At 49.6% G+C, this 26,459-nt stretch overlaps 1 protein-coding gene across 1 annotated transcript; it reads right to left on the reverse strand.

Annotated features, from left to right (window-relative positions):
* Positions 1-21,609: 21,609 nt before the first annotated feature.
* On the reverse strand, positions 21,610-25,237 carry NKX2-3 (NK2 homeobox 3). The gene is made up of 2 exons (XM_053922878.2): positions 24,661-25,237; positions 21,610-23,138 (listed from the first exon to the last, which is right to left on the reverse strand). Exons 1-2 carry the CDS (start codon positions 25,022-25,024, stop codon positions 22,390-22,392), a joined length of 1,113 nt encoding a protein of 370 aa, XP_053778853.1. The 5' UTR covers positions 25,025-25,237; the 3' UTR covers positions 21,610-22,389.
* Between the last annotated feature and the right edge of the window lie 1,222 nt (positions 25,238-26,459).

The raw sequence follows: 26,459 nt of genomic DNA on the forward strand, positions 1-26,459 counted from the left end.
AACAGTTGGCCTCAGTGAGCATCAGGCCCAGTATTAGCAGCATCCAGCCTAGATTCACAGCTTAGCTCCACCTGGGAATCTCCAAGCCCAGCACAAGTGGCAGCCATCTCAGACTGCTTTATAGCTCAGAAAGGTCCCCCACCCCAGGCAAAACACAGGTAGGGGCTGACCTTGGCCTGAGTAACTCAGAAAATCCACGGGGCCAGTGCACCTAGTGGACAACTACACACTATGTCAGAGCACCACCTCCCTGCCCCTGCACAGCTGATCCTCCATGGAGGGCAGAGGTGGTAAGTGGTCAGAGCCAATCATTGCAGCTGACTGGCCTGTGTAAATCCCTCCCATTGACCTGCCAATAGCAACCAAGGCTCAACCACAAGAGGAGGGTGTACTCAACCCAAACGAAGAGTACACCTCGAGTACTCAGCTTGGGTCATAGGGGAGGCCATGACACTGGACCCTACAGAACACCTACTATGTCAGGCCACACTACCATGACATGGAGTCTAGGCAGCTCTACCCAATACATAGAAATGAACACAGGGAAGGTGCCAACATGAGGAGGCAAAGAAACATGGCCCAAATGAAAGAAAAGATCAAAACTTCTGAAAAAGAGCTAAACGAAGTGAACATAAGCAATCCAGCAGATGCAGAGTTCAAAACACTGGTTATGAGGATGCTCAAGGTCCTTAGTGAGGACCTCAGCAGCATAAAATAGGTCCAGTCAGAAATGAAAGATGCTAATTGAAATAAAGAACAATTTACAGCGAAACAACATAGAATGGATGAAGCCAAGATTCGAATCAATAATATGGGACCTAAGGAAGCAAAAAACAACCAAGAAGAAAAAAGAATCCAAAAAAATGAGGAAAGTATAAGTAGCCTGTGGGACAACTTCAAGAGGTCCAATATTCTCATCATAGGGGTGCCAGAAGGAGAAGAGAAAGAGCAAGAAATTGGAAATCTATTTCCAATAATGAAAAAATAATGAAAGAAAACTTCCCTAATCTAGCAAAGGAAATAGACATGCAAGTCCAGGAAGCTCAGAGAGTCCCAAAAAAGATGAACACAAAGAAGCCCACTCCGAGACATGTCATAATTAAAATGCCAAAGGTTAAAGAGAGGATCTTAAAAGCAGGAAGAGAAAAGAAATTAGTTATCTACAGGCGAGTTCCGGTATGACTGTCAGCTGATTTCTCAAAAGAAACTTTGCAGGCAAGAAGGGATTGGCAAGAAATATTCAAAGTCACGAAAAGCAGGGACCTACAGCCAAGACTGCTCTACCCAGCAAGGCCATCATTTAGAATCAAAGGGTAGATGAAGAGCTTCCCAGACAAGAAAAAAACCAAAGGGACTCATCATCACCAAACTATTATTATATGAAATGTTAAAGGGACTTATTTAAGAAAAAGAATATCAAAACTATGAACAATAAAATGGCAAAAAAAAATCTATCAACAATTGAATCTAAAAAGCAAACTAAGCAAACAAGAAAAACAGAGACTGAATCATGGATACAGGGAGCATTCTGTTGGTTGTCAGGTGGGAGATGAGTATAGGGGAATGGGTGAAGAGGTGAGGGAATTAATAATTACAAATAGGTAGTCACAGAATAGCCATGGGGATGCAAAGTACAGTATAGGAAATGGAGTAGCCAAAGAACTTATACGCGTGACCTATAGACATGAACAGTGGGGGGATTGCCTGAGGGAGTGAGGCATGCTTGGTGGAGGATGGGTAAAGGGGGAAAAATCAGAACAACTATAATAGCATAATCAATAAAATATAAATTAAGAAAAGTAGAATCAGCCCTGGCTGGTGTGGCTCAGTGGAGTGAGTGCTAGCCTGTAAACCAAAAGGCCCCCGGTCTGATTCCCAGTCAGGACAAGTACCTGGGTTGCGGGCCACGTCCCCAGCTGGGGGTGTCAGAGAGGCAACAAATCAATGTATCTCTCTCACACCGAGGTTTCTCTCCTTCTCTTTCTCTCTCCCTTCCCCCTCTCTAAAAACAAATAAATAAAATCTTAAAAAAAAAAAAAAGTAGAATCATGCTACATCTGCCCTTTTGTGATTGGCTTATTTCAATTGGAATAATGGCTTCAAGGTTCCTCCATACTGTATAGCATGTATCAAATTGCATTCCTTTTTTATGCTGTGTAATATCATTGTATGGATATGCTACATTTTGTTTGTCCATTCATCTATCAGTGGACATTTGGGTTGTGCCTTTAACTTTTCAACTTTCTTGTCTTGCCACTTGTATAATTACAAAGCCATTAGAACATTGAGGGGTGCCCTGGCTGGTGTGGCTCAGTGGATTCAGCGCTGGCCTGCGAACAAAAAGGCTGCCAGTTCAATTCCTGGTCGGGGCACATGCCTGGGTTGCAGCAAGAGGCAACCAATCAATGTACCTCTTGCAATTGATATTTCTCTCCCTCTCTTTCTCCCTCCCTTCCGCTCTCTGAAAATAAATAAAATCTTAATTAAAAAAAAAAAGAACATTAAGGGGTGGTATGTGTGTCACTCGTGAGCCCGGCATATGGTAGTGGAAACACTCAACATGAAATGAATGCTTTGAGGAAGTTACCTCAACTGCTGAAATCTTTACCAAAGGCTGAAAGAATTCACCCATCGTAGAAGGTGTCTGCTAGGCACTGTTGGAGAAAGCACTCAAAGTAAACCGGAGAGTATTTTGGTACACTTTGCATATGGTTTTGGCCTTGAGACCTCAGCCAAAACATCAATGAATTGAAACAGTCCTGAGAAGGAGACTACTAGAAAAACCAAAGCTTCAGAAAGGCACGATCACTAGGCAGCGAGAAGTAGGCACGAGTACTGGGAGGGAGACCTAAGGAACAGCTTTTGAAGTTAGAGTGATTTAGGATAAAAGTATACGGTAGGTAATAACAATGTAGTGGTAGTTACTTTAGAAGCAGTTAAGCTTAAACAGTAACTAGGTACTCGATATCTGTGGCACGAATAGAAGAACGAGTTTAAGTGAATCCAGGACCATAATAAAGCATCAGCCACCATGGATTCTTCATTTTAAAGAGCGCTCCCCTCCCAGTGGCCTCACTCCGTTTGGTCCTGACCACAACCCAGTGAGTCCGGCAGGGAAGGGATCGCTCTCCCGACTGCACAGATTGGGAGGCCAAGGGGCGGGGAAGGCGAGTAGTGATACAGGAGGAACGATGTTGGGCTTGGAGACCAGACTTCGCTGGGCTTTGCCACCTGGAACCCCTACGCCTCTCAATGGTATAGAGCATTAAGGAACAGATCCTTAATCTTTAGTGTCTGATGTCTCACTGAGTAACCTGTGCCTCCACTGGGTGGCCCCAGAGGCCAGTTCAGCGATGCTCCATGGATGGACCGCAGCCCAGCCCTGTCTGCCACTCCTATGTCTATATTTCTCTCTTCTGGCCTCAACATAAGGGTTTGCCTGTGGCTGCTGTTTAAGCTATGGAGCCAGCCCTCCTTTTCCTTCTCTATAAATATGCTGGGCTGGACTCTGAGGGTAATCTTTTAATTTAAGGCTATAATCTCCCAATTCCAAAATGTGATAATCCTGCTCCCCCAACAATTTAATATTTAAAAATCAGGAGGTACTATGCAATCAATGTTAAAAGAGCCTTTCCTGCCACCACTTCCTCTGTCCTGTCCTCTGACTTGTTATTAAATCCATGGCATCTTTGAATTGGAGAAACCACTGAGCCCCTCAGGGCGTGGGAGATGGAGGGGGGAACGGCTGGCAGGATCCTGGCCAGGGTTACCAGCTGACTTGGATCCACCACCCTGTTGCTGGTGAGCTAAGTTCCTGACTGCTCACCCAAGTCCCACGCCCAGGCCGAACCTTATGTATGAAAAGGGCTTGACATGAAATGCACCAAGACGTACACGTAAACGCTAAGCAACGGCAACCCCACTCCTAGGCGAGTACTCAGGAGGACTGAGAACATGCTCACACCACAGCTTGTTCACGAGTGTTCACAGAGCATTGCTCATAACAGCCAAAAAGTAGAAACCACCCAAATGCCCATCAGCCGAGGAACGGCTAAACACACGGTGGTGTGTGCATACAACGGAATACCGTCTGGCCACAGAAAAGAAGGAAATTCCGATACATGCTACAGCATGGACGAACCTTGAAAAGTAAGGTCTAAGGGAAGTGAACGTCAGTCACAAAAAACCCATACTGTGTGATTCCATTGATACGCAATGTCCACAGTAGGCAAATCCAGAGACAAGAAGCCAATCAGTGGTCGCAGGGGTGGGGGCTGGGAGAATGGGAGCGACTGCTAATGAGCACGGAGTTTCTTTCTGGGGTAATGAAAACATTCAGCAATTAGGAAGTAGTAATGGTTGCATAACTGTGAATATGCTGAAAATCACCGAAGCGTGCACTCTAAAATGATGAATTTTATGGTATATCTATAATAGCTGAATGAAAATTTTTTGAAAACATAAGACCTGTGTAAATAATTATATAACTTATTCCTCCGTGTGAATAATAATAAAGGGAAGAGGGCTCTCGCAGCTTCCTCTCCGCCTCTGGAAAGCTGTTCAGGAAGCGCTCTGTGCCTGTGTGCCAGAGTCTCACAGACCCCGAAGCTCCCAGAGGGGAGACCTGCAGGCTCTGGAGAGAGCCCTCATCATCTCAAGGCAGCTGACATCCCTGGGTCCTTCCTCAGGGAGGACCCGCAGAGTCCCACAAATCCATCCTACCGTGACCCAGGGAGTGACTCCAGTGGGCAGAGTCGGGAGCAGTGGTTGAAGGCACAAGAAGGCACGGTCTGGTCAATAAGAAGAAAGACTCCTGAGGGATTAGAGCTGTGTGAATGCGGCCCCGGGGCCCATCTGCGCTGCATTCAGACAAGGCCAGAGAACTGTCTCTGGGACCTTGTATATTTACATATTCTCCTAGCAAGAGACTGTATGTTCCAACTCTGAGGTCCTAAGTGTCAGGGAGGAAAACAGGAAAAAATAAACCTGTGAGAAGGGAGGGTCAAGAGGGGGCGATGGCAGAATCCGTGACAGCGCCATCGGTGCGGGGCAACACCCTCTCCGTTTGAAGGGGGTGTTTCTTTGCGGGTGGGGAAGGCCTAGCTGTTAGCAGAGCCAGACTACAGACTGTGTCTGTTTGAGGGGAAAAGTTGCTCAAACTCAAACCCTCAAGCACTACAAGAAAGGCTCATGAGGTAATTAAACATAAAGGCTCTGAGTTCAGTGGTCCTGGATTCAAATTCTGACCTGCAATTTAGTAGCTGTGTGACCTTGGGCAATACATTAAGATCTCTGGGCCACCTTTTTCCCTGATTAAAAATATTGGAATAATAATAGGACCTGCCTCACAGATTTGTTCTAAGGATTATATGAAATAAGGCAGATAAAGTCCGTAGCTCTGATGTATATTAACAGGAGCTGTTGTAAACTGACCTAAACGAATTTGGTTATGCACAAAGTATGAGGTTGGTTTGGGTAGGTATAGGTACCCCCCAGATATCATGGGCTGTTGAGGGCTAGCTGCTGCTCCCACAACTTCACACAAGTTTCAGACCAAATTCTGCCACATTTTGGACATTTATTAGATACATTTTATCAGCAAGTAGACACAAAATCTGTTCTGAAAGCTGATCACCGGCTCCATCCCTTCAGATGTTCTAACCAGGCCTGTGTGAAAGGTTTGCTTAAGGAAATTCCATAGTGTAGAAACAGGATTAAGTTAACCTTAAGGCTCGGAGCAAATCAAATTCTTTGGCATTATGGCTAGACACAGGACCATGCTAGAATCTAGCCTCATACAGGGCTCAGAAAATTCTTTTTTCTATCTTACAAGGGTAAGGAATAACTGTAAACTGATTAGCCAATATGCATACATCCCTATTGCTGATTTTAATAGTAAAAACTTAATTCTAACTGAGTTCATTAAAAAGCCACATTTCCCCCCCCAGTAAAAACTGATCTAATACATTTATTACACTAATTAAAATGCTCTGGTGCTAACAGGAGGTAATAATGGCCCAAGCCCTCAGAACAACAGTGAATGTTTAATTAAACACTCGCTGCTCACTTTTGTATATTCCTGATTAAGGCACTGCCCTGCCCCAGAGCCCAGTTTAAATGAGCACATATTTACTACTACATTGTGAACCACAGACATCTCAGAGCTGACTGCATTTCTCCAGTGCCCTGCAAATCCCGAAATAGAGGCTTCCTTTTAGTAGGAGCTAACCACCGCAGTCAGGGAGTTCTTTTAAATCCTTAAATTCATTTAGGTTCTCACTACCCTTTGATGGATGGGCTAAGACTCCCACTTCATCAGTGAGAAAACTGAGGTTCAAAGCCACAGAGCTGTAGGATATTTGGCAGAAATAATGTGAAGAAAAAAAGAAATGAGACTCTTCTGGTAAATGTATCACCTTAGGTGTAGAGCAAGAAAGAGATGAAGTGGGGCCACCAGTCCTGCCATCCCATCCCTCACAGCGAGCCTTCCCTTAGGAAAAGAATCACTCATCTTCTCATGAAATCCATTGCATCTCCTTTGCCTCCATCTGAGTGTTAATTTCGCATTTTCAATTGACCACAGAGAGATGCACTCTCTTCCCACTGGCCGGCTGCAGCCCTCTAGGGTCTGTGCATACTGCTCTGCCCATGCCCACTCCCCGACCACCTCCATCTAGAATTACAGCAAGCCAGAGCTAGGGTTACTGCACTTAGCACTGAAAGGCTGCCTCATTCCAGTCTTTTAGAGCCAGGCAGCTAATCACTCATCACTTGCCAGTTGGCTGGTGTATTTTGGGCTTGCTTTGTTCCTGCCAGGGCTGAAAACAAGCCAAGGGTGAGGGGCCATCAGGAATGGAACAGGCTGAGCAGGGCTGGAGGATATGAGTGACATGGGAATTTGGAGAACCAACCTCCCCAGGGTGTTAGGGCAGGTGTGAGGGTCTCCACCACTGACATCGTGCGTGTACAAAGGCCTGCATACACTGTTCCCAGCTGGGATTACTGAGGACCTACTATGTGCAAGTCATTTTTTCTTAAATGGGAACTTCAAAACAGCCACCGTCTTTAAGGGATTTGGTAAGTGCCCTTTTATAACAAGAGGAGATTAGGACACAGACACACACACACCATGTGAAGATACAGAGAGAAGATACCCACCTATAAGCCAAGGAGAGAGGCCTCAGAATCCTGCCAACACCATAATCTTAGACTGCCAGTCTCCAAGATTGTGAGAAAATAAGTTTCTATTGTTTATTTATTATTTTTTCTATTGTTGAAGCCACCCAGTATGTGGTACTTTGTTAGTAGCTTGAGCAGACTAACACAACTGGATGGCCACGCAAGAGGCTGTTGAAGAAGTCAGGCTGGGAGAAAGATGGAGCTGGCTCATTCCAGAGAGGAGCAAAGGCAATGGAGCGAGATGGGTAAATTCCAGAGAGGGCTTAACGTGCAATCTGTAGAACTGGCTGATGGGCTAGCTGTGGGGTGAGGGGGATGGAGGGATCAAGGATGGTCGAGGCAGGCTGGCCTGAGCACGGGGGGGCGATGGTGCTTTTGCTGAGAAGGGGAAGGACTGGGGAGAAGTCGGGGTGAGAAGAGAAGCAAGGCTCCTTGTCACGACCTCCATGGAGGTCCATGTTCTCAAGGACAATGAAGGTAAAATTGGCTGCCCCCTCAATTAAAAAATAAAATTAAATTATTCACCATAAGGGTTTTAAAAATTAATATACTTCAGTTTTTGAACATTTTTAGACTTACAGAAAAATTGAGCAGATAGTGCAGTAGTTCCCGTATACTTCCCTCCTCTGCACAGAGTTACCCCTATTAATACAACATAAGCTTTAAAGTCAAAGGAAACTGTTCCTAGAGTCACAACAAAACCTTCGCATGTCTACCTGTCTCTCCCCAACACAGAAAGATGGCATTAAGGTGGGAGACCTTCACAGTGACCCAACAGCAAGCGCCACCTGCCCCAAGCTCTCTCTTCGCCCCCTCTCTTACCAACTCCCCTCCTTCTCTTTTCCTTTAGGTTTACTTTTCTTCCCTTTACCTGCCTAACTCCTATTCATGCTTCAAAACTTGGCTTTCATGTCACCTCCTCCCAGAAGCCATCCTGAGCCCTCCGGGTTGGGCCCCCCCCATGACATTGTCTTACTGTACCTGTTCTTAGTGCCCAGCACAGTGCTTGCTGGTAGTAAATACTTTATATATATATATATATATTTGGGGGCACTAAACAGAAAGTGATTGGAGCCATTAAGAAAAAGGAAAAGAAAAAATCCTCTTAGATTCAGGATTTAATAAGCTCAGAGCCAGTCAGCAAGACTGCCTGCCTACCAGTTGTAGTCCACAACCTACCGGGCAGAGGAATCACATGGCTTACTATGGAAGGCACTCAGAGGATGCAGAAGGGCAGACGGTAAGGGGAGCAGCTGCTTGCGGCGAGCTGTTGTCTAACTTGTCATCGCTGGGTGTATGCTGAGTGCTGAAAGGAAAACAGATCATCTTCCGCGTGCCCCATCACTGAGCCCTCCATTAGAGTGACCTATTGTGCATGGATGTGAATTTGACAGGTAATCTATATACTAGAGTTGAATCCAATTTTGTCCACCTGGTCAGTGAGTGTTGGTTAAATGATCCATCTTCTCCCTGGAGGTCATTATCCCATTTAAGTGGTAACTGGGTCTTATTAAGCTGTTTGAACTCTTGTAGTTCCGACAGTGTCCTCAAATGATATACTCCGTGTTACATATTTATGTTCAACAAACACAAATAGGTTCTATGTGCAAGGTCTTGCCATGAAATAACTGGCTGTGTGGCTTTGGAAAAATCATGTAATGTCTCTGGCACTCCGTTTTCTGTCTGCGGGCACTGAGATGCTCTATTTGCCTTCTCCAGAAAGCTCCGGAGGAGGGAGACTGGAAATAAAGCAAGGATCTTGGAGTAGAGGGTCCACCTTCAACATTCCACAGTTTTACACCTTCCTTGCTGCTGATATCCTGAGGATTTCCCCTTGATGCTAATCAGATGAGTGCCTCCTTGCTGGCTTCCCTCCCCTCCCTATTCTTCTATTCTTGTATAAACTCTGTGTGGATGTGTGTGTGTGTGAGTGTGTGGCAGGGGTGGGGAGATGACTTTTCTTTAATCAAGGATTGCTGATGCACAGAAAAATAATATGGTTTATACATGCACAAAATACAATCTAATACAGTTGCTATTCTCATGAGAAAATTATGACCAGCTCAAGTTGTCTTATTTTTAAATATACTAGAATACATAAAGTTATCAAATGTTATCTTAATTTTAAAAAATATATATGTTTATTGACTTTAGAGAAAGAGGAAGGGAGGGAGGGGGAGAGAGGGACAGAGGGAGAGAGGAAAATAGACACATTGTTTGGTTGCCTCTCACACATGCCCTCACTCGGGATCAAACCTGCAACCTAGCTTTGTGCCTAACCAGGAATCGAACCTTAAACCTTTTGGTGTATAGGACAATGCTCCAACCAACTGAGCCACACCAGCAAGGGCTATCAAATATTCTTTAATTTCATATTATAAGTCAGTTAGTGGATGAAGGAGAAGTGAGGAAAGAAAAAAGGAAAAGGAGAGAGGGGAAGACAGTGACAAGCAGAGGTTTCAAGAGGAAGGGGCAGAGAGGGAGCACCTCAGAAGAGTAGAGAAGGAGGAAAGATGGAGAGAAGAGAGGGGAGAAGAGGTGAGGTGAGGTGAGGAGAAAGAAAAGAGCATCAGGGGAAACAGAAGGAAACACAGTCAAAAATGCCCTCGGTCAGCCCTGCTACTCACCAGGGCGGACGTCTTTCATTGGGGTTATTTGTTCGCCCCCGCCCTCAAAGTGTAAGTCTCTCTAATTCATCACCATCCACAACCTGTCTTCATCTGCACTTTTAGTGACTTAAGGATTAAACCCACTGTAGGAATTGCAGTCAATAACGGAGGAATTCTTCTTGGGGTGCAGTGGCTGTGACAAGAGCAACTTTTGTCCCAGTGCCTAAGGAAATCAAGCAAACCCAGGCAGGGGCTGGACTTTCCTTCCCCCTGGATTTTCCCCAAAACAGTGATTGTTTTGGTGTCCTGTGAAGGCAGTCAGCTTACCCATTTAACATCATGTTATACTAGGAGCAGAGAGAGGGATTCATAGGTGCATGTGACACCAGGCATCTGTTAAAGCCACCACATTCAGTTGTGGGAGTTCTTCACTGAACAAGGGGGGTTGGCCCAAAAAGCACACTCATATCCACCAACTGAGCCAAGCACCTGGCCAAGCCATGTCCACTCAGAGGAAGCAATGCCTTTTTTTAACTTGCCCAAAAGGGCAGTGGTCCTATGTGGCCCAGACTCCATTCAGAGCAGGCCTGTCGTTTACTGAAGGGAGACTGAGAGGTTGTGGGCAGTTCCGGAGGCTCGATCTGCGGACGGGTTGCTCAGAGACATTGAGGCCTACTCAAGGGCACATTAAGATAGTAAATTCGGGAATTTAGCACAATACCAGGTAGAGGTGTGTCAATGAACAAAGAACTGTGGAAGCTAAGAATAGACATGAGTTACAGCGACTCTGAATCAGATGCTCTTGCTGACTCTCTGAAGAGGAATTTGGGGATGTTGCCAAGTCCCTCTCTTATCTTAACTTGGTTACTGTCAGACATGGGTGGGTCTTCCTTAAAGGAGTTGTAGGGGCGGGGGACCCAAAGAATCCAGGTATTTCCTCTGCCCTGGGAAGCCTGAGAGATGCGTGAAGCCTGAGTCTACATGGCCTTGGGTCCCTGGTCAACAGCAGAGGGTGCTGACAGAGGTCCTCAGAGACAGTGCCGGAAAGAGCTGTGCATCTCCTTGTGACCACTAGAGGGCGCAGGCAGGGCACTGCTCCTTTGGCTCCAGAGATGCTAAACGGATGGGGTCAGTGAGAGAGCCAAGGTGTGGAGGCAGTTCTTACAAGATAGACCTCACCAAGAGCAGCCACTGAGAACAAAGTGGGCATCCGAATGAAGTGGCTGCAGTCAGTGTGTCCCAAAGTTCTGGAGAAGGTGCATAGATCAATTCAAACCCCTGCTCTGATCATAGTTGAGTGAACTTCAGCAAGTTGTTTTACTTATCTGAGCCCTCAGTTTACTCATCTGTAAAATGGAGTTATTATGACTTGGGGCCGAGAGTTGCCATGAACCTTCGAGAATGTCTAGTACACTGCCTGGTACTTTAAGCATCTGGACTATAGTTTATTGTTATAAAGATCCTACTATGCTTCTGGTCTCAGGGAAATTCTGAAAGTTTATTTGAGCCCCAGAGAGAACCCATGAAAGGACCCTGAATTGTAACTTCCTGGTGGGGGTTGTGTCCCTCCCAAATGGTCACCATTAGTGAAGTGTGTGTGTGCTTACGACCTTGGAGCTATGTTTTGTTTACATTCCCAAGAGCCCTGTGTACAACACTGAGTACCAGTCGGGGGCATACAGAGTGCAGAGTGGGGAGAGGAGATGTGGTAAAGGAAGCTTGCCAAAGAGGAAGAAGGGCTGGGGACAGGTGCAGGAACAGACATTGAAGAGAGGGAGCTAGTGAAACCCAGGGGGGGAAACACTGGGTTAGATGGGATGACAGAAAGCCACTAACAGGAGAGGTGTTCGGAGGACAAACATTCTCCTCTCTGCGATGGTTTTCTCATCTTTAAAATGGGGACTTTGGGCTGATCCCTGCTAGCTCTGGCATTCTCTCATTCCACATGGGGGAGCAGGAAGAGAATCCTAAAGATGTAGAAATCTAGGACAACACCAACCTCTGCTCCAAGTCATATTTCCAGTTCATTTTTGTTGCTGTTGTTAAACATGCGTCAAACATACAGCATGTTATGGGCACTGTACTAAGGTGCTGGGGCAGGAAGATGTCGGTAAGGATTTAATAGGAGGAGGAGGGAGGGGGAACAACAACTCTGGGTCTGACTTATTTATCAAATCCCTCAAGTTTCTGCCGTTTGCTCAACTTGTGCCCAACAGCAAACAGGCAATACACTGGCAATGTTTATAACATAGTAATCTTAAGAATAATATACTTCATTTATATTGTACTTTATACTTTTCTAAGCATTTTTCATAAATGATGTCATTTATTATCTGTCTCCGAAGGCAATAGAAAAGAAGCATAAAAACCTGCTCCTTACCCCCAAGGAGCTTAGTTTCTAATTGAGGATGGACATAATGAGATAATCAATAAAACTACTTGGACCAAGAGCTAAATTTTGCAGACGAGGCCGTTTCATCTACATTAAGAGAATGTGGCGTGCCCTTGCTGTGAGCGCTGTGAGCATGGTAGCTGGAATAGACTTCATAATTGGGACAGAAAGGAGATTATGTAGATCATTGAAAATAATGAGAGATTTGGCTGATGAGGTACAGTAATGAGGTTCACTAGTGGTCTCTGAGAGTATATTTGATGCTTGCACAGTGAGGAGCCATAGTGTGGTTGAGAAAACGTAGGTGCCTTTGATTAAGAGGCATTTGGAGAAAATGAATCTGGTGCTGGTGTGAGGGTGAAGTTTATCGGAGATCTGCCCAATCCAAGGCGACAAGTTAGGAGGCCATTTTGGTAAAGCACTTAGGCTTTAGAACCAGACAGACCTTGATTTAACCCTGGAGTCTGTCACTGAAGAACCGAATGTCCTTGAGCAAAGGGTTCATACTCTCAGGTTTTGATCTTTTAACCCACAACATGGAGACCATGGCAGTTACTTTTCAGGATGGTTCCAGTCTTAAAGTGGACAGGATACGCAGAGTCCAGTGCCTACAACGTACTAAGTGTTCAGTCATGTTGGTTCTCTCATTCCTTCCAGTCTAAGTGCCGAGGGACTCCCAGGGAAGTCCTTTGTTCGCTGACTGGCCCCACCCAAAGGGAGGAGAGCAAGGAAAGGTGATGCCATTGGCAGAAGTGATGTGAGTAGTGTGGGGGAACAGCGATGAACGCGATGACGACTGTACAGGCACAAGGAGAATTATTCCCTAGGCATTTGAAAATATGACATTAGAGGGAGACCAAGCTAAATCTGTAGAGGCAGTCCCCTTGGTATAAAAGGCACAGTTGACACTGTGTGTGCAGTGACAAACTTTAGGGCAGCGAGAGTGTACAGACGTCACTGAGACTTGGAGGATTGTATTACGTGGGGCTGGAGAAGGAAGAGGAGGGACTACTCTTTTTTTATTCTCACCTGAGGACATTTTTCATCGCTGAGAGAGATGTGAAGGAGAAAAACATTGATTGGTTGCCTTCTCATATGCTACCAGGGATCAAACCCGCAACCCGGGTATGTGCCCTGACCAAGAATTGAACCTGTGACCTTTCAGTCCACAGGTGACACTCCAAACAACTGAGCCACACCAGCCAGGGCAAAGGAGTGACTACTTCTTAAGAAAGAAAATGGCTGGGATAGTACAGGGTGTCAAAACCACAATGAGACTTTCCAGAAAAAACGACATTAGGCCCAACATGAAGAGAACACAAGCCTGAAGAGAAGCCGTCTGATCTCGAGGACAGCATCTCAGATAACTGGAGGAAGCAGCAGGACTTTGCTCCTCGGGAGTGCTGGGGAAGGGACTCACGCCTCAGGGAAGGGGCTGAACCAGCCGACCACAAGTAACCTCAACTGGCTGCAATATTCACCACGTGGGAGGAAGCATCATTCCGGATGAGGGACAGGAAAGTAGCTGGTGAGAATAAATATTCAAAAATCTAACCCAAAAGACAATATGGAGAGATTGCTATGCATTTGAGGGTGAAAGGAAGAAAGGTAGAGAATATTAAATTGTAGGGCAGGGGGATCTCAGATTTTAAAATAAGAAGCACTGTTTTTAGAAGTAGGAAGGAAATTTTATCTAGACTTTAAGGGGAAGTGTTACTTTTAGAGACAATGGATACTTATTCCGCTGAAAACTAAGGGAAAAAAAACCATAAATTGAGGAGAGTGGGGCCCATGAGGGAGAGCCTCCCAGTGGGCCTCAGACTTCTTAGAAGAATACTTAGAGATGGAAGTGGTTAGCAAGAGGGGACCGCCTATGGAGAGTACACCAGAACAGCCCAGGCACAGAAGAAATGGGTGAAGTAGAGAACACCCACTAAAGAATGACCAGGAGCCTGAGGACAATCACAGGACTGAGGCCATTTCACCTGGAGGAGGACACACCTACATGGGAATCAATGGCTTCGAATCCTAGAAGAACTATGCGTAAGGAGTAAACACCTGTGGGAATAGGAGGAGCAGCTGATGGAAGTTACAAGAGGCAGGTTCCATGTGAACATAAGGCAGAACTTTCTCATCCTTGTGGAGGGGAGAGGTGACTTGTTCTCCTGTGGGTGGTGTCCAGAAGGTACGGGACAGTTTCTTGCCTAGGATGCTGCAGACAGGATTTAATATCTGAAAAGAGTTAGACTTTGGTGATTTCTAAGACCCTTCTCACTAGCACAGATGAAATCTATAGGCCTGTAAAAAATTTAATTTAAAAATCTCAAGGCTGGAAGAAACCTGGAAGGTCATCCGATCTAATAATCCGTTTGGCTCTTGAGCCCTCTCCATGGCAGGCTCACCAAGTGATCGCGGACTGTAAAACCAAGCCAAGCCTGAGTCCACAGGTGGCCACTGAACACACTGGGTTTCTAGTTATTTATCAAGTGCACAGAGAACTAATCTGCGGACCTTCCAGAGAACTCACTGTTGAGATGGTCCAGGTGAAACTTTCATGAGAACGCTTCTCAATGAAAGAGGAAATGTTGATAAATCTTATATATAATTTTGAGTTGTTCTTCACCCTTGTTTATTATACTTGAAAACCCAAACTTACAAAGCAAATGTAGGGTTATTATTCATATTTGAAAAGGATCCCCCCGCTTTACAAAATAATTCACTTTGGGATACCTTAAGCAACAAATTCCAGGGACAAACTTAAAATGCATTCAGTTTTTTTCCTCTCCCCACAAGCAAAAAGCTCTTTGAACACAACTTTCCAAGAACTTGTATGTCACACAAAGTGAATTTCACCGGTATTACAACATAACAAACACTTCCTCTGCTCCACTGGCCACGTACAAGTGGTCAATGATCAGTTTGGTTCCATCAGAGGACATCTCCTCTGATCCAGAATTTCAAGACCTGCACTAGCCAGGGCTCTGTTTACCCAGAGAAGAGAGGCAGAAAACGTCAGAAATGTTCTCAGTGGCTTTGGGCGGAAAGCCTTTTTGGGGTTACTGCAACTGTTACTGGCCGGTGGCCCTGAGGGGAGTGTCTTGATCTCTCAGCCTCAGTTTCTACATGTGTAAACAAGGAATACCTAACACACATGGGTCATTCTGAGCACTAGAGAGAATGTCTACAAAGCAAACCACACACAGCCTGACACATGGCAGCCTCCCAGGGCTCACTTTACTCCTCTACAGGCCAGTGAGGCAGCACACCTATAGGCTGTTCATGCCATTTTACATGTGGCAGAGCTAAGCTACGAGCTAAAACTAAGCCAGCACAAAACCTGCCTTCTCTGACATGGCTGCAGCCGGCAGGCTCGCCATCTCCTCTGGTGGGAGATTCTAATAAGTAACAGTAAAGGAAGAGCATCCGTGATGTTAAGAAGACATAAAGTAACAGGAGCTGTGGGAGAAGATCCAAATACAAGGCCCCTTCCTTATGCCCTGCTCACCCCAATCAGGTTCCTAGGGGAGAAGGCAGACTGGGAGGGAGGAATGACTGTAGGGGTCATACAAAGGGTGAACTTTACTTACACGCCTATCACATCTCTCAGTCCCCAAGAGTCTCTCCAACCACCATCAGCATTGTCTTTATTAGGGTTAAGTGGCAATTTCATAATCATACTTAAAAGTGAACAAAAACCTCTTAATTACATGCTGAGCAGAATGGTTAAAATGGAAAAGAAGTGAAATACAAATACTAAGCATGGGGAAGCCTGTGGTACTACTGGTGGCGGGAGTGGAAGTGATATAGCCAACTTGAGAAAACCGCTTGCCGAATCTACCAAAGCTGTATTCACACCTATGACATAGAGACTGCACTCCCAGGTAAACAGAAATGTTTACTACAGTCACCAAAAGACATGCCAAAACTGTGCTGTGCGACACACGTGGCTCTTTATATTTAAATTAATTATGAGTTTAGGAAATTACAAATCTAATTCCGCAGTCACGCCAGCCACACGTGACTAGCGGGAACCCCATACAGCAGGTTTTCATCACTGCAGAAAGTTGTCCTGCATACATACTACTCCAAAATGGTTGTAGCAACACGACTCACAACAGCCCCGAACTAGCAACTACCCAACTGCCCATCAGCAGCAGAACGGATAAGTTAATTGTGGTGTGTTCACACAGTAGGAATACCTTTAAGTAACGAAAGAGAACGATCTACTATTTCATGCAGCAATATAGATAAATCGCACAATGCCAAAAGCCAGGCACATAAGGGTGCATACTACATGATTCCATTAATATGATCTTGCAAATCAGGCAAAACTAATTTATCCTGGCCATGGTTAGAATCCGGGGTAGTGGTTACCCAGGACAGTGGTGGGGGTAGTGGCAAGAGGAAGCACGAGGGGACTTTGGGGGGGGGTGGTAAGGTACCGTTTCTTCATCTGGGAGCTGGTCTCATCGGAGTGTTTAGTTTATGAAGAGTCAATGAGCTGTGCTCTTACGTCTTTTCTGTGTGTATTTGCTACTTCAATAAATTTTCGAAAAGCTGCCTTAGAAACCGTGCTGCTATTAGCGTTACCTACAGCCTAGGTTTTTAAAAGCGCGTCCTTTCAATAAAGCAAATGTGGTTTTGGGATCAGTGCCGCCCTCCCTGGACACCTCCTCTGGGCTTCCTACAGAGGCCTATGGACTCACCAAAACTTCCCAGAACGTGCTGCCTCCTCGCTACGCGCTGGGCCTGGCTCTGCGCCCAGCTTGCGATCGTCAGGACGGCTGGCTATTCGAGTTTGGGCTCTCATTCCGACTGCTAGCCAGGCTCTACCGGGGCTCGCCGGTGCGCTCCCTGCCCAGCGGGCTCTGACCGCCCCCGGCCTGTCTGGGAGGCGGTGCCCAGCCGCGTGTCACCTGCGCTGCCCCCGGCGGTTCCCTAGATCCTTCCCCTTCGCGCAGAGCCAGGCTCCGGCCCAGCACTGAACTCTTTTTGGTCACTGGGAATCTGTCCTCCTTCCAGGGCTCGGTTCGAGCTAGGAGAAGGCACTCAGGAAGTCCCCTCACTACTCGTGGGGCCCTGAACTCTGAAGTGAAGGGGGAGGAGGCTGCGATGGAGGCCTTGAACACAACCGCCCCCTGCAAGCGCCCGCCCACCCGGCCTCACCGGCCCCACCCCGGAGAAGGGGCACTGCCGCAGGTTACTCTGGCGCTGCGCAGGAACAGCCGAGCGTGGGACCCAGGAGAAGCCCTGCGGCGCGGCGCTGGGTTTCTTCTCCCGAACCTTCCCTCCCAGCCGTGGTGAACTAGAGGGGACCCGAGGCTCCACCTACAAGCCCCTTTCACCTTCCCCTTCCGTCGAATTTAACAAAACCAGCAAAGGTCTACGTCTGCGCGAAGCTGCCTGCCCCTGGCCTGCCAGCAGTGACTCCGACCCGCCTCGGTGGCGACGCCCGCCTGCGGTGTTGGGGTTCTGAACCATCGACCTGCCGGCTCCCCCCCGCCCCCCCACGGACCTGGGAGGGCCTCACGGGCAGAATGTCCTGGGCTTCTCAGCATACACAGCGCCAGCACCGGCCTCGCCTATAACATCGATGCAGTCAATGCCTGATGCTTAGCAAGCCCTGCGCTAAGTTCCTTTTACATGGATCATCTCACTTGTTTTCCAAAGCCAAGATGGCTTGTACATGAGCGTTTACATATACAAACACTCGTTGAGATGTACGCTTAAAAGGTGTGCGTTTTACAGTAGCTTTAAAAAACCTGTGATAGAGGCGCTGTAAGTGTACCCATTTTATAGAGGAGGAGACAGGTTCAGAGGGCTCCTAACTCACTCAAGGTCCCTACCACTGGCGCTGGTGGTGCTGAGGTTAGAAAGGAGGCAGCCCCACTCCAGAGTCCAGCTTCTTGACCCCTCAAGATTGGGCTCTGCAGAAAAAAAAAAAAATGCTGACCTTCTAAAACCTATTCCTCTTCCTCCACCGGTGGAGCCTATTCAGTTCTTAAGCTCAGTGTGGCACCAGTCACTGGGTGGGGAGGGATTAGCCACCCATTCAGGGAAGCAAGAAAGACCTGAGCCAGAAATAATCTCTGATATCATATAGTCCATCTTTCTTCTCTCCGCCTGAGAGCTCAGAAACCAGAGCCTAAAGGGACAACATATTTCACCTGTTCAAAATCTCATGGGTCATTAGAAGACCTGACTCAGTTTTACGAGATTCCTCCTGGCTCACAGAACAACCCAGTGAAGCAGCAGTTTCGGCCTGGGAAGGTCTCTTCCCTTGCAGAGGGAGCTTGAGGGAGAGGTAGCTGTATTGGTCAAGGGTTTTCATCCTCCAATGGCCAAGGCCCTGGAATCCCAGCAAGGAGCGGTGCGGAAATCCTTCCGCGAAGAGATGGGGAGCTATTTATATGAAGAAACTGCAGGCTCTGGGGAAGGGTAGGGAGCGGGAAGGGGGCTGGTCCAGTCTGGCTTTAAGTATCTCAAGACACGCAAACTGCTCGGAAGCCAATCCATAGAACCAGCTCTGTTTCCTCTATGAGGGGTACACACCTTTTTCCACCCTCACCCCAGGACAGGAGGGGATGCAGAGTGAAGGAAGAGAAATGCAGGCCAGAAGGAAGCTGGGGGTCCGGTACTGGGAGCACTAAGAGGCCACGGCCCAGAAGAATACAAGGTTGGAGAAAAAGTTGCTTACTTAGAAAACCCTCAGGGGAGCAAGGGCATCTACTCCCAGAGCCCTGGCATTCCTGGTGCAAAGGCACTGAAATCCCACCTTAGAAGTGAGTGTTCCCAGGACGCAGGCACCATCTCCACCATCTGCCATACTCCATCTAGTGAATGAAGGGGAATTCAAAATGGGTCCCAGATGTAGGTCCAGGATTTATTCCTATACATCCCAGATTTTCATCTCCCACCCTGCCCAAGTCCCCACATCCTCCCCAACACCTAAATTTTCTGTCCAGGTGTCAAAGTCATTACCAAGTTTTCAGCTTCCTTTCCTGGGTTTTGAGCTTAGAGCAAGGGACAACTCCCCGGGGGAAGCCATGTCCCCAGGGCGGCATCGCGGTGTGCCAAAGGCGGGAACATCCTCTCCGATCAGTTGGGTTGCATGGTTGGGTTGCACATCTTCCACCGGTGATTTCAGCTGTCCCAGCTCTGCCCAGGTGAGCCAAGAGTCCAGCCCGCATCTCTCTTGCAGTCAGCACCCAGTGTCAGGCAGTTCGAAACCACTGGGGCTATTGACAGGGTCTTGCAGCACCAGGGAAGGTGGCCCTGAATGAGCCCGGCCCCATGATCTCCTCCTGTGTTATCTATCCCAGAGGAAAAGATGCCAACCTGCCCCCCCCCACCTTACTGGGACCTCACGTGGACGGAGACAAATAAATCTTTGCAGGACACTATGTTGTGACATTGGAAAGTACCTAAGACTCTGGTGGCACATATGAGGGAGTGATTACCTCCACTTGGCGCGATTCAGGAAAAAAGCCTGGAAGGAGGAGCACGAGTCCACCAGATAGATGAGAATGAAGGGGATTTTAGACATAGGGGAGGGCACATGCAGAAGCTTGGAGGCTGCAATAGCAAAGCAGCAAAGCACTGTTTGGACTGGCTTCTTCTTCTTTTTTTTTTTTTTTTCCTTTCTTTTTTTTTGGTCATTCAGGCATCAGCTTAAATGCAGTCTCCTCGACGTGGCTTTCTTGACCATTTGCTCCAAAAGAACCCTCCCTCCAGCACTTGGTTCTCGTTCCTTTTTAGAATTTATCCACTATTTTCACACGTGTGTTTGTTGTCTACCTCCTTGCCAACGCACCCCTAAAAATAAATTCCATACGCCTGAGGACACTCTTTCACCGTCCTCGGCATCCAGAACAGTGCACGTGAACATAATTTAGTAGGTTCTCAGTAAATGCTGCTGAATGGATGGGTGAATGAACGAGTCGTTTGCATCTTCAGGCAGTGAGAAATGTGTTAGGAAGCGAGAAGTTAACCTAAGCAACTTAGGGACAGATAATAGCTCCAGAAGAGAGCTGCTAGGAAGGGGGCTTGGGGCGTCACGGTGGTGGAAAGCGGTGTCTTCGCTCCATGGCAGCTTGTCAGAAACTAGGGAACTGGCGGCAAGTAGCTCAGGGACCGGCAGCCCGGTGCAGTAACTCAAGCTCGGCTCCAGGGTCTTTCTGCCTCCAGAAAGGCGAGGAGAGGGAGGGTCCTCTCTCCCCAGGCGCCGCCTCTCCAGCCTCCCGCTAGGCCCTTTTGGTTACGTCCAAGCCTCATCCTGGGCGGTCAGCGGGTTTTAGAGGATTCCCTTGCCGGCCTCCCCTCTTCTGCTCCCCTCCTCTTTTTCTTCCTTCTCCCCTTGGTCTCTGCTGTTCCCCAGCCGGGCGGCCCCGCTGCAGACTAGCAGCCCCCGCCCCCTCCAGTAAGGGCGAAATTGCTAAACTTGTAGCAATAATGACCCTGCATTCAGGCCGCCGACTCCCGCTGAACGTCTCAGCTCCCGGGCCCGCGGGGCCTAATCAGCGCGCCCCTCCCTGCTGCCCGCCCAGACCCCGTCCCTCCCTGCCGCCCCCTCCCCCAGCGCACAAAAAGTGGGGAACAAAACCCCCGCGCATTTCTCCGTCCCTCTGTGGAGCAGACTGCTGCACAAAGCCCCCGCTCTGAGAAGCAATAGGGAGCTCGGGGGGGACGTCAATCCCGACGCGCTGGGGTTTTTGTTCGCGCAGGGGACTTCGCCTTCCTACCACACCTTTTGTTCAGGACTCCAATAAAAAGCCATTCTTTCCGCACCTACCCGGCCCGGAGCCGCCTTTCAGCGAGGCCCGGCCCCACAATGGCGCGGCGCGCTGAGGCCTCCCCATTCACCCGCCTTGGCACGCTCACAATCGGCCGTGTGGCAGCACAGACCTCGCACGGCATTCTCCGCAATGACAAGGGACGGCATAAAGCCGCGGCCGCCGGGGGAGAAGGGAGGGCGGCCGAGGGGGAGAACTCGGCCACGGCGGGGCGCAGCGCTGCCGGGCGCTCTGGAAGCCCCGGCGGCGGCCGAAGAAGGAGCCACCTTCCTGCCGCCTACGGCTGGGCTTGGGAAGAAGTTTTCTTTTCCCGGCGACCCTGGAGGTGGGGCAGAGACTAAGCCTTGGTCTAACCAGGGCTCGGGCACTAGCCCAAGCATCTGGGCAAAAATGGGGGCGGGGGGTAGAAGGCCGCAAGTCTCCGACCTGTCCTCCCCACTAGACTAAAAAGAAATTGATGAACAAAGCCACGAGGAGCCCAGACTTGCAGCCTGGGGACTGGCGCAGGGCAGAACAGGCCTGCGGGCGCCCGACGAGTACTACTTTCCCTGACCCACCTAGTCCTTCCCCGCTCGCTGTTCAAAGGTTTCTCCCCACTCTGGGGGTGCTAAACAAAGTCTGTAGCCGGCCAACGGTTTGGAAATATTGCACCTTATTTATTGACTCCTGTAGTGTATGGCAGCGGGTGTGTACACGGCATGTGGATACAGTTACATATATTATATGTGCTGAATACAGAATACGAAACAGAAAGGAACCCGGGACACCTCCCATAGGCCACCAGGTCCTGGATTTGTTCAGCCCCCACCCCCAACTTTTGATTTCGTTCCGCTGTTTCTTCTGCAAGAGTTCCGCGCCCCCTGACAATGCGGAGATCCAGGCCAAAGAATCTGCTGCTGAGGGCAGGCGGTTGGAAAAAAGGAACACCGGCTGCAACGTGGCGCTCCCGGCCCGCAAGGGGTCAGAGGGTCGGTAGGGCCTGGGGATTTCTCAAGCCACGACGCCCACTTTTCTCTCCTTCATGCATTTTTTCTTTTTTGGCCTTGGGGTTTCCGCCAACGTTTCAAGGAGGCCACGGGAAGGCCGAGGGAGAGAAGCCTTCTCGCTTTGGGAGAAGCAAACGGCAGCCAGATTCCCAGCCTCTCGCACTCCCTTCAGGGCCAGGTTGGGGCCGTCGTCCTCCCAGGCACCCATCCGGCCTTTCCGCCTCGGAGACAGTCTCCGCGACCCGTCCAGGGCATCCTCCTCGCCCTTGGGTCCACTTTCTCAGGCCATGTGTGAGCTACGCTCCCGGGCTCTGGTGAGCGAGACGTTTATTTTATTTTTTTTAACGAGGGGACCTGGCCCTTGGACCCATCCTTTCTCGCGCTTCAGTCCCGCTGTGCCAGGCTGCGGTGGGGCGCCCGCCGCCGTGACCCTACCAAGCCCGGATTCCCTGCAAGGTGCCCTGCGCGCAAGCTGCCCCGGCCGCCGCACCCTGGTGCAACGGCTGGGCGCCGCCACCGCCGCCGAAGCCGCCCAGGTTGCTCACGTTCACAAAGGGGCCGCCTCCGGCCGCGCTGCAGGCGGGCTGCAAGGCCCCGGCAGTCGCAGAGGCCCCGCCGCCCCCGCCGCCGCCCCCGCCGCCGCCGCCGGCCGGGTACGCACAACCGTAGCTACCGCTGTAGGCCGCGGCGGCGGCGGCGGCGGCGGCAGCGGCGGCGGCGGCCGCGGCCGAGTTCCCATAGCCGTAGGCGGGGAAGCTGTTGTAGGAGTAGGCGCCCGCGCTCACGCTGTAGGGCGCACCGTAGGCTTGCGCGCCGGGCGTGACGCAAGGCTTGCCGTCCCGCACGAGCACCGGCACCGCCACGCGACGCGGCGGCGGCGGGGGAGCGTGCGCACTCAGCTCCAGAGACTTGTCCTGCCGCTGTCTCTTGCACTTGTACCTGCGATTCTGGAACCAGATCTTCACCTGCGTGGACGTGAGCTTCAGGCTACTGGCGAGATGCTCGCGCTCGGGCGCCGACAGGTACCGCTGCTGCTTGAACCTGCGTTCCAGCTCGAAGACCTGGGCTTGCGAGAAGAGGACTCGGGGCTTCCGGCGGCTACGTGGCTTCGGCCTCTCGCTGTCCTCTGCCACCTTACAGTCTCCGGCCGCCTCCAGAGGCTTCTTCAGCGGGCAGCTTTCTGCAGAAGAAGCAAAACAACAGCGTCCCTTAGATGTTCCGGGCCTCGCGGCAGCCCCGACCCTAAAACACTGTGGCCCCATTTGATAGCAGTACGGAGAGCGCGGTAGTAAATGCCTGGGGTTTTGGAAAAGTTTGTGGATCTTGGCGCCTTGGGACCCTGCGACCACCCAAGTACAGTCAGAACGCCACTGAGGCACGTTCCATGGGGAGGAGTAGTTAGTTCGCGTTTATTTAGAACTTGAGCATCTGAGAAAAAAGAGATTACCCTGTATTAAATGTGTGGCTCAGCGTGCTAATGACTATTTTCAGGATGCAGGTTTGCAACTACATAACAACTACAGTATTTGCAAACTTGTTTGCCTTCCTTTCCGTCACGGATAGCTGAAGGTGAGAGGCATGTTGGTATTTGGGGACCGGTATGCGAGAGTTGCTCGAGAATCTTTCTGTTAGGAAGTGTCTGCGTGTAATGCTCGTGCGTTGCCCGGGGACTCTTCTTTTGCTCTTAAAAGACTACGTGCTCGCAGCTGAACGTCTGTGTGATGATGTCTGCGCTACCTTAGAGAGAAAGAGAAATTTGATTCGCTGATTTAGACAGTTTCGTGTCGATTTTAGGCCCATGGAACTGTCAAGAATAGGCCTTGGCTTTGGCCACATCAAATCTCTTGGGGAAAGAGATTAGACTGTGTACCCACAGAAACAAACATTTCCTTGGAAGTTTTATTCAGTTACCCGATTTACCTACCCAAATCACCTCCCATCAATGAGAGTGGCCAGGATTTTGGACTAAGTTCAGCACGGTTTTCCCTCGGCCCACAGACGCTTAGTCTGGGACACAAAGCAAAATGTTGCGCTTTTTTTTTTTTTTTAAGGCTGGCGCCTCAGGGGTGTGATTGCTCTGCAGGACGGACTGTGTCCCTGTGCACTCTCCAACTATCCCCTATCCCCTCCCTCTCTGCCGGGTGCGGTGGGTGCGAGAACGCCGAGCTCCAAGGAGAGAGGTGAGGAAATCACTCTGCTGGTCTCTGCCCAAGTTCCTGCGCCCTGTGGGCCCTGCAGACGCTGCAGACACAACCAGCTTGGACCCTCTTTTCTGAGAAGAGGGACCACTGTTCTGGCATCAGAGAACTCGTCTCAGGCTAGAGAGAAAGTAGAAAAGATTCAGCTTGTTGCCCCTGTAGCTCTTGGAAAGAGCAAAAATACAGGGAGTTGCCTGGACCCAGCAGCTGAGCCCCTGTTGCTTATCAGCATCAGGGCAGCAATAACTACTTTGCCTTCTCTTGGGCTGCATCGACCCCCCTCTGGAAGAAGCAGTTGTCGGGGTCACCCGGTCCTTTTCCCTGTGCCCCAGCTCCCTCTCAGGCACCTGCTTTTTGAGGAGTTGTCATCGACCAGCGTGAGGGATGACCCCAGCCAAAGGGTAAAGGGGCAGGCGGCCATGCTGGTAGGGTTTGTGGGCTGTTTGCGGGCGCTCCGCCATTGCTCCAGATGTGTGGGTGCATTTCCTTTCCCCCCCTACTCACTTTGGCTCCGGTCCCTCACGACCTCGGACTCCTCTTCATGTTCCTTAGGCCCGCTGCACGAGTCTCGCAGGACTGTGTGGACATAGCTCTGGGGACAGAGCCCCGAATCCCCGTGGCCATCGGCTGTGGCCAGTGAGTTCAAATAGGACAGTTTCTCGCCCTCTTCTTCCTCGTCTTCTTCCCCTCCGTCAGAAAATTGCGTCCCATCGGCAGCGGCCAGCATGCAGGGTGCCGAGTGGAAGTGGTGCTCCAAGTCCGCTTGCAAGTGAGCGCCGTGGAAGTGCTGTTGCTGCTGCTGCTGCTCCAGGTTCAAAATGTCTTTGACTGAGAAAGGGGTGGAGGTGACCGGGCTTGGTAACATCATCAGGGCCACTTAATTGTCCAGTCCAAATACTCAATAAATCCCAGCGGGGGCAGAGAGGTAGCGCTGCGGCACCAGCGCTCCTTCTGGACTCCACCGCTGCTGCCGAGCAGAGCTTTTGACAGACCCGGTCCAGCTCCAGTCTAAATCGCCTCCATTGGCCCAGACCTGGGAGTCTGGGTTTTGTTACAACCACTGCAGAGACTGGGGCCTCTGCTGTGAAGCTTGTGTCTGGGGTTGCTGCGTCACGTCGGGGGCGGGGCTCTCGCCTTGGCTTCCCTTCCCATTGGTTCCAGCTCTTGTGGACCACGCCGCCCGCATCCACTGAGTGGGGTGTAGTGGCACTACCAGAATTGACAAGGACTAGTGTAGAGTCTCGAGGGAAGTTCAAGTCCCAGCTGGTGAGGCTGCACCACTTAGGGTGCCGAACACCGACTCCCACGCCTTTTGGCTGCACCTTCCCAGCCAGTGCTAGTTCTGGGAGGCTTCCTGTCTGCGAATCAACTCCAGGAAGGATAGATGGCCCAGGAGCGTGGTTTTTTCAGCTGTTGCGGGGCAGGAAAGCTTCCTGCCCTGTAAATACCGGGCACTGGATCCCCAAGAAGACAGTGTGTTTTATATGTCTATGGATGAGCGGCGTGTCTGTTCCTGCCTCATTGACTTTGCTCAAGCTGTTCCCTCCTATTGGAACGCTTCCCCACCCTTGATTCCGTGAGTCAAAAGCTGTTCTCCAAGGTTCCGTTCAAATACCACCTCCAAGAAAGCGTGCTCCCTGATTGCCTAGCCAGAAGCCATCTCTCTCAAATCTGAACATGCAGCACGTGTTAGTAAAGGACATCCGTGTCACGTATTACTTCCCACCTAGTACTGTAGCTGTATTGCTTGCCTGCTCAACCCAGGTAGACTATGAGCCTCTGAGGGCAGGGTCCTGGTTGCATTTGCCCTTGTAGCCCTTGCAGCAACTGCACTAAGCAGGTATGTGAGAGACGGTACAGCGAAGTGAGTTATTACTGAACTTTGTTGTCCCACAATTCTTGGTTTGAATTCTAGCCTAATCAGTGTGTGGCCTTGGGCGTTTCTAAGCCTCAGTTTCTTTGTCTAACAAAAAGGAGACAATAATACCTTCTGCAGGGTTGTTGCCAGGAATAAATGAGGCAAAACGTGTCAGGAGCTAAGGGAAGTCCCCATGCATGTTAAGTGCTCAAATATGTATCAATTACTGCCATTCAACATCAGAGGTTAATCAGTGTTTGTTGACTGCACTGGTAATGACACAGCTGGAGTGCCATGCACAAGGGGCGGTCCTGAGTGCAGGATCTGTCCTCAGAAGGGAGGTGACCCAGACGTGGAGGCTGTCTTTTCCGCCTATTGAAATTGGGCGCCTGTTTCTAGGCCTTGACCTTTGGGCGTCTTAATTTTTCCAACCCACATACCTTCT

The sequence above is a fragment of the Desmodus rotundus genome, chromosome 4 (assembly GCF_022682495.2).
Source record: "Desmodus rotundus isolate HL8 chromosome 4, HLdesRot8A.1, whole genome shotgun sequence".
Taxonomy (NCBI): domain Eukaryota; kingdom Metazoa; phylum Chordata; class Mammalia; order Chiroptera; family Phyllostomidae; genus Desmodus; species Desmodus rotundus.

Excerpts from the sequence above, each read along its gene's own strand:
- NKX2-3 (XM_053922878.2), bottom strand. The coding sequence starts at position 25,024 with ATGATGTTACCAAGCCCGGTCACCTCCACCCCTTTCTCAGTCAAAGAC. Across the intron at positions 23,139-24,660 it reads CGTGAGGGACCGGAGCCAAA|AAAGCTGCCCGCTGAAGAAG; the intron begins GTGAGTAGGGGG and ends CTTCTTCTGCAG.